Source organism: Electrophorus electricus, chromosome 1 (assembly GCF_041902795.1).
Source record: "Electrophorus electricus isolate QZ-2024a chromosome 1, ASM4190279v1, whole genome shotgun sequence".
NCBI lineage: Eukaryota > Metazoa > Chordata > Actinopteri > Gymnotiformes > Gymnotidae > Electrophorus > Electrophorus electricus.
In genome coordinates this window covers 7,153,721-7,161,901 of record NC_137497.1, presented here as the reverse complement: position 1 = coordinate 7,161,901, position 8,181 = coordinate 7,153,721, and the positions used below count along the sequence as shown (strand labels likewise).

The 8,181-nt window shown below is 44.9% G+C and overlaps 1 protein-coding gene and 1 pseudogene across 2 annotated transcripts in view; both read left to right on the top strand.

Moving 5' to 3' along the window:
* The first annotated feature begins 202 nt into the window (after window positions 1-202).
* LOC113583511 (chymotrypsin-like elastase family member 2A) lies at window positions 203-3,439 on the top strand (annotated as a pseudogene). The gene is made up of 8 exons (XR_014126115.1): window positions 203-242; window positions 508-597; window positions 775-872; window positions 1,245-1,373; window positions 1,737-1,873; window positions 2,266-2,411; window positions 2,875-3,027; window positions 3,384-3,439. The product of XR_014126115.1 is annotated as a chymotrypsin-like elastase family member 2A (transcript).
* Window positions 3,440-5,429: 1,990 nt separating this feature from the next.
* ela3l (elastase 3 like) overlaps window positions 5,430-8,181 on the top strand; it is a 3,101-nt gene continuing 349 nt past the window's right edge. Inside the window, exons 1-7 of the mRNA XM_035526397.2 lie at window positions 5,430-5,484; window positions 5,750-5,838; window positions 6,161-6,258; window positions 6,628-6,756; window positions 7,130-7,266; window positions 7,485-7,630; window positions 7,976-8,128. Of these exons, the coding sequence (XP_035382290.1) occupies window positions 5,445-5,484; window positions 5,750-5,838; window positions 6,161-6,258; window positions 6,628-6,756; window positions 7,130-7,266; window positions 7,485-7,630; window positions 7,976-8,128 (792 nt within the window). The 5' untranslated portion in view covers window positions 5,430-5,444. The remainder of the gene's footprint in view (window positions 5,485-5,749; window positions 5,839-6,160; window positions 6,259-6,627; window positions 6,757-7,129; window positions 7,267-7,484; window positions 7,631-7,975; window positions 8,129-8,181) is intronic.

The window sequence follows — 8,181 nt, the reverse complement described above, 5'->3', positions numbered from 1 at the left end:
AGAATTCTGTGAATACGTTCCTGGAAACCAGCCGCCCAGGAGCTGATAAGGCATTGGCCTCATAAGGGTCAGAGCCTACTTTGATTTCTTTCATCCAATGGGTGATCAGTGATGTCATTGTTCTGAAACCCTGGGTGTAGCCATAATCACGAGGGGTTTATAGTGCGGCTTTTCGTCCAGGTTCCCACACAACCAAGCGGACATGCTGTCGTTCATGTTATTGTCAGTGCTCGTCGCTAGCGGTAAGTCCTTCCTGTGCAGGTGTCCGCGGACCTTCTTCACACAGTCAGCCTGCAGCAACAGTTCAGAAGTGCACCCCGACATGTCGCTCACTTACACCTTAAAGTACAGTAGAAATGAGGACTTTTATTATGAAATGAGGACTTTTATTATGGTTTTACAGCACAGTATAAAGTCTTCTCAGATTTACTTCAGGTTTTATGTGAAAGCTGTATATTTGTCGCCAGTGTGGTGATGTAAGTCGTTTTCCTGCGGTCTGCCCTTCAGCGCTGGGGTGCGGGGTTCCCCCCCATCGAGCCGCTCCCCACCCGCGTGGTCAACGGAGTGGACGCCCGCCCCCACAGCTGGCCCTGGCAGGTCGGTGGCCCTCGCTCCATCCTGCCTCTTCTCCTGACTTTCCTCATCTGACCTTATTGCCGCTTCTCTCTGTCTGACCCTTGCACTTCTGCGCTCGGTCATCCCTCTGACCTGGCGCGCCCCCACGGCCCAGCCGGCCTTTTTAATTGGACTGCCATGTTTCTGCTGCCCCCGCAGATCTCTCTGCAATACCTGCGTGACACGGAATGGAGACACACTTGTGGAGGATCCCTGATCGCCACCAACTGGGTGATGACAGCGGCTCACTGCATCAAGTACGTCAGCCTTGGCTCCTGTTTTTTCCAAGGAATAAATTACCTGCTGACAACAAACCAGATTATGCTCTGACATTCTGGTCTTTCTGGTACTTTTATTTTGGTACATCAATATATTGATTTTTTTTTATACTTTCATAGACTTTTATTGCATGATGTACATTGTTCAATATTTTACACTGTAAATTCTTGATCTAATCTGACAAAAACAGCATGTAATAAAGTGCTGTGACATAATAATAATACAATTTTTTTTAGAGAATGCCCTTCAGTGTCTCAAGGATGCTTAAATACTGCATTGGTCAGCAAACTGGGTCTCGTGTTTCCACATGGGAAGATGTTACATGTGTTAAGCCTACTTCCTGTATGCAGTAACAAGCAGACCTACCGCGTGTACGTGGGGAAGTACAACTTGGTGGAGGAAGAAGCCGGCTCCCTGGCCGTCGCCCCCGAGAAGCTCATCGTGCACGAAAAGTTTAACCCTATCTTCGCGGCCTTTGGGTGAGAAAGACACCTACTGCACATCGTGGTAAACCTTCTGAAATGAACATCAAAAGTTTTGCATGATAGATACCCACTGTAAAATTGTCTTAGACATACAGCATACACGATTCTTATAATTACCCAGAAACCCCTGGTGCAGGCGCCTTTGTTCTTCCTTTGGTCCAGATCCTGATTTTTTCCCATTCTGTTTACCTGGGAGTCAGGTGGAATTCCAAATAACAGAGTGGTCTATCAGTTCAACTTTTTTTTTTTTCTGTGATAACAAAAACAGTTTTCAGCATGTAACCTACCATGATGTAATTATTCTGTTACTGTAAAAACAAAACCATCTGATGCTCATCTCCGTGGCGATGCGGTTAGGAATGACGTGGCTCTGATTAAGCTGTCGGAGCATGTGACTCTGAGTGACACCGTGCAACTTGGCTGTCTGCCCCCGGCTGGCACCATTCTGCCCAACAACTACCCCTGTTACATCACTGGCTGGGGCAGGATCTCCAGTAGGTCTCTGTGTGTGTGTGTGTGAGTGCATGCGAGAATGTATGCTTTTCTCTAAGAAAATGTGAGTGCCTGTGGATGTGTTCTCACGTGCATATGTAAGCGTGTGTGTGCGTGTGTGCGCGTGTGTGTGCGTGTGTGCGCGCGTGTGTGCGCGCGTGTGTGTGCGTGGCGAAGAGCACGAAATGGAAATTGCAGTGTGTTGAGTGTAAATACTTCCCTGTCTTCAGGTCTATGCAAATTCCCACAAACCCATGCAGTAAAATACCCAGTGTGATACCACAGCTTACTGTGCTCCTTTGAGTTCACACTAATGCTGCAGTGTTCCATCTGTAGCCCCCTCACGTAGAGGTAGCGTCCATGACAGCTTAGACTGAGCTCTGGTGTCTTCCAGCCGGGGGCCCCATTGCTGACAAGCTCCAGCAGGCTCTCATGCCTGTGGTGGACCACGACACCTGCACGCAGCCCGACTGGTGGGGTCCCATTCTGAGGCCCACCCTGCTGTGTGCTGGCGGAGATGGCGTCGTTGGCGGTTGTAATGTGAGTGAGGCTTTTCCGTACTTTTCGGTGCTATGGGTGTAGGCGCTGTGGCCCCACATGCAGCTCCTGGCAGTGTACTATGTGTGGACAAAGTATGAATTAACAATCAATTGTGCTTTTATTGTGGATTAAAAAAAACCCCACCTTTCCTATAGCGTGACAGGGGTGTCTGCAGTGTTTGTGTATACATTTGTTCTGGTAACTCTGCATTATGCCGTCACTGTTACGATGTAACTCTGGTATTAATCAAAGTGTAAAATGGTGTAACTATTTGTAACAAGGCAATGATATTCTATTTAATTTGTATGCAATGAGACACTGTTTCCCATTGTGTAACTGCAATGTATCAATGCCTTGTAACATATTAGATATGTTACTCGGTATATCTTTCTAATCAATGGCACGGCTACACTGTAACAACGGCGTTGTACCATGTTACCCACGGTGCTCCTCTGTCCTGCAGGGTGATTCTGGAGGCCCTCTGAACTGTAAGAACGCCGAGGGCGTGTGGGAGGTGCACGGCATCACCAGCTTCGTCTCAGGCCTGGGCTGTAACTACGTGAAGAAACCCACCGTCTTCACCCGTGTGTCTGCCTTCAACGACTGGATCGACGGGGTAACGCGGCCGCTCCACATTCCTGCTGACCCAGCACACTATGGAATGGCATACAATAATGGAATACAGTCACATTCGGAGTAGGGAAATGCAAGCCTATCGCTGCAAGGCAGAGAAAAAGGGAAAAATGGGATGAACGGCGTTAACTTTGTGTCGTTCCCAAAATAGTGAGGCAGACTTGTCCTTATGTCACATGATTTTAGCAGGACAGAAGCTTTAGCAAATATTTAAATATTTTCTCATATTCTGGTGTCATGAATGAAGATAGTACAGTGGTGAAATATTGGGTCCTGTGATGTTGCTATTTAACAAACATGGCTAGTAATGAAATGTTGTCTTTTTCCTGTCATTTTCAGGTTATGATGGCTAACTAAGGAAGGTTTAAATCATTTTAATAAATGTTTCAACCAAATTCTGTGTTTATCTCCATCTTAATATACTATACACACTCGTGAATACACACACACACACGGAAGGGTAATCAGTTTTTAAATATTTGTCTATCCCCAGCTAACAAGCTATTGCAGAGTACGTAGCGCATCTGACTAAAAAATAAAACAATGTTTGTCCACATGTTTAAAAATCAGAAGATAACATCACTAGACCATGCACGGTATATGTGTTGTTATGACTGGTTGGGTGAAACACATTAACCAGCAGAGATCACTGACACTAAACCTATTGTGAGTTATATTTTGACAGCACATGTTAACTGTATTAATATGGGTTTATACTCACCAGAATTACCTACCCATCAATAACTCTTGAATACACCATAACCCTGATATTAATCCTAGCTATAGTGACACATAGACACATTTGGCTGACACCTTTGTCCAAAGCAACTTACAATTATGACTGAGTACCACTTGAGCAATTGAGGGTTAAGGGTCTTGCTCAGGGGCCCAACAGTGGTAAGCTGGCAGCAAAGGATCTTGAACTGGCAACCTTCTGATTATTAGTCAAGTACCTTAACCACTGAGCAGTTTTTGAGTATAAGTTCTGAGATAAAATACTACCTGTATCTGCCCTGTCATTTCCCTGTAAGGACAGAAGCTTAAAGAAAATTAAACTAAATTAAAATCACATAATCACAATTACATTTTGTAACATTAAAAAAAAATCCAATCAGACATTAATGAGTTCTTAAAGTAACCAGCTCTGATGACTCATCTAGCTGTGTACACGTTGGGTTGTTCAGGTTTCACATGGGGTTACGGAAATTGTGTGACTAGTTTTTGGAGAAAGGAAGCAGTGTGTAAATCAACAACAACAACAAAAGACAAAACCAAAAAGACTTCCCTCATGAAAATTATGGAAAATTCCAAATCAAATGTTGCCAGTAGAAATCAGAACATTCCTTTCATAATGGGGATATTTCATCCTGGTAAAAAGAGTCAAATGCATGCGTGTGCACGCACACACAGACAAGCGCACACACACACACACACACACACACACACACACACACACACACACACACACACACACACACACACACGCGGACACACACATGCACACTACCCACTGGACCATCCCATCATATTTATAGCTCTGTCAATCTGAATTTGTTGATTACTGTAAATATAAATTATGCAAGCAGTCAGTCAGAGGTCTAGTCAGATGTGCTCTTAAAATAAAAAAAAGCTCTGTTATACACTCTCTCTCTCTCTCTCTCTCTCTCTCTCTCTCACACACACACACACACACACACACACACACACACACACACACACACACACACACACACACACACACATATATATATATTTTCATTTTGGTGGCTTTTATTCATCTAGAAGCACTTTTAATGAGCAGACTGAATTAATTCCATATATATATATATATATATGGAATTAATTCAGTCTGCTCATTAAAAGTGCTTCTAGATGAATAAAAGCCACCAAAATGAAAATAGCCCTTTAAGTATGTTCACAACCTTATCATTACCCATAACCAGAGCCTAAGATACAGAATTAAGGCATATCTCATTTTAATTGTCTAAAAAAAGAACAAGAAAAAAAGATTAAACTGCAGTAACACCTTCAGAAACAGCTGACCGGAATGACACATCGATTAGAAAGATGAGCAGCTTTTTTAGTGCTATGTGTGCAATAACACACGTGCACACACAGCCAGCGATGGGCAGAAATACACTAAAATGTATCATACACCTTTTTTATGTGTTTTGTGTGTGTGTGAGTGAAGGCCATGAGAATAAGTTTCCGTGAGCCAGCTGCCCAGGAGCTGATAAGGCATTCGGTTCATAAGGGGTGGAAGCCACTTTGATTTCTTTCATCCAATGGGTGATCGTTTCATTTTTTGGATATCCTGGGTGTAGCCATGTTCAGTGACGTTTCAGGGAGGAGAGATTTATACTTCGGCTTTGCTCCCGGTGTCATTTCAACCAAGCGGACATGCTGTCGTTCATGTTATTGTCAGTGCTCGTCGCTAGCGGTAAGTCCTTCCTGTGCAGGTGTCCGCGGACCTTCTTCACACAGTCAGCCTGCAGCAACAGTTCAGAAGTGCACCCCGACATGTCGCTCACTTACACCTTAAAGTACAGTAGAAATGAGGACTTTTATTATGAAATGAGGACTTTTATTATGGTTTTACAGCACAGTATAAAGTCTTCTCAGATTTACTTCAGGTTTTATGTGAAAGCTGTATATTTGTCGCCAGTGTGGTGATGTAAGTCGTTTTCCTGCGGTCTGCCCTTCAGCGCTGGGGTGCGGGGTTCCCCCCATCGAGCCGCTCCCCACCCGCGTGGTCAACGGAGTGGACGCTCGCCCCCACAGCTGGCCCTGGCAGGTTGGTGGCCCTCGCTCCATCCTGCCTCTTCTCCTGACTCTGTTTCTTTTCCATCTCTGCCTCTCTGCTATTCCTTACTCCCCCCTCTGGTCTTTGGTAGTTGGTATACTGGAGTGGGTAATAATGGTCTCCTGTGGAGGGCTGGGGGTCAATCGCCTGTGTGGGCAAACACACCAATAATAGTCCTCGGGCAAGACTCCTACCACTGCATTCGTGTACCTCTGTAACATGACTAATTTGAAGTCTCTTGGTATAAGCACATTTGCTAAATGTAAATGTTTCCGGTCGGTCGCTTACAAATGTCTTTGATCCCACCTGATAGATCTCACTGCAATACCTGCGTGACTCGGAGTGGAGACACACTTGTGGAGGATCCCTGATCGCCACCAACTGGGTGATGACAGCTGCTCACTGCATCGAGTACGTTACCTTACTGTTTGTCCTAAAAAAATAAGTTACTCGCTGACGCCAAGCCACGTTTGTTGCACTGACTGTGTTACTTTTATACTCGTACATTGATATATCAGAAAATCGATACTTCTTATGTTCATTGCTTATTGTTAAGTATTTCTGTTTTAACGTATGAGGTTTTTCCTTTTTATATATATATATATATATATATATATATATATATATATATATATATATATATAAAACAAACTTACATAAACAGTACCAGAACATCATGACTTAGTAAATGAGAAACATAAGCCGTGCAGTTTTCAGGTATGAACGTGGGACATGCGTGGTCAACACGTATGAACTGCCCTTCCATCTGTGCTTTCCCAGTCAAACGCGGACCTACCGCGTGTACGTGGGGAAGTACAACCTGGTGGAGGAGGAGGCCGGTTCCCTGGCCGTCGCCCCCGAGAAGCTCATCGTGCACGAGAAGTGGAACCCCATCTTCGTTGCTTTTGGGTGAGAATCAAACAACACCTGCTGCAAAAATGTATGTCACAGTAGTCATTATACAGTTTACATGTTCATATATTGCTACAAGCCTCAGGGAAATTTGCATGCAACACATACAATTCATATGGTTACTTAGACACCATATACTGGGCACCTATACTTATAACAGCCTATTTACTTATGTCCTAGTTCTTAATAATTACAGAAATGAGAAACACAGTGACCAGTTCATCATAGGAAAATAGGACATGGTGTCAGCATGTAACAGCATGTGTCAGAACGTAACAGCATGTGTCAGCATGTAACACACCTGATGTAACTATTCTGCTACTGTAAAAACAAAACCATCTGATGCTCATCTCCGTGGCGATGCGGTTAGGAATGACGTGGCTCTGATTAAGCTGTCAGAGCATGTGACTCTGAGTGACACCGTGCAGCTGGGCTGTCTGCCCCCGGCTGGCACCATCCTGCCCAACAACTACCCCTGTTACATCACCGGCTGGGGCAGGATCTCCAGTAAGTCTGTGTGTGCTTTCTGATTCGCTAACCACAGAAGGGCCTGCAATATGATAAACAGCCATATGTGTGTGTGCGCCTTTGTGTGTGCATGCGTGCGTGTGTGTATTTAGGTGTGTATGTTTGCATGTGGCTAATATTGTTAAGTCTGCCAAAGTTGAAGATTTTACAGTGCGTATTTGTTATATATTCTTGAGTGCAAATGTAATGTTTTCCAGCCGGGGGCCCCATTGCTGACAGGCTCCAGCAGGCTCTCATGCCTGTGGTGGACCACGACACCTGCACCAAGTTCGACTGGTGGGGTCCCACTCTGAGGCCCACCATGGTGTGCGCGGGCGGAGATGGTGTTGTTGGCGGATGTAACGTGAGTTGACGCTCACTTGACGCTTTGGGTCGCTGTGCTTTATGGCACCATCCATGCTGATGAACGTCCATGTCAAAACGCGTGCGTGTCAGAATTGCTACAGCCCATCAGAGACGTTGGCTTGTGTGGACTTAATATCTTGTATATATTTCTTTTTAAGCAGCACTAACACACTTTGTATTTACATACTGATATTCTGGTTTCATTGTGTGAGTACAGAGTATTAGCCTTATAAGTTTTTGAGGATATATATCTTATAATCGTTAGAGACTATAATCAATGGCACGGCTACACTGTAACAACGCCGTTGTACCATGTTACCCACGGTGCTCCTCTGTCCTGCAGGGTGACTCTGGAGGCCCTCTGAACTGTAAGAACGCCGAGGGCGTGTGGGAGGTGCACGGCATCGCCAGCTTCGTCTCAGGCCTGGGCTGTAACTACGTGAAGAAACCCACCGTCTTCACCCGTGTGTCTGCCTTCAACGACTGGATCGACGGGGTAACGCGGCCGCACCGCAGAATTATACAACATCACTGTTCTAAAAACATTGG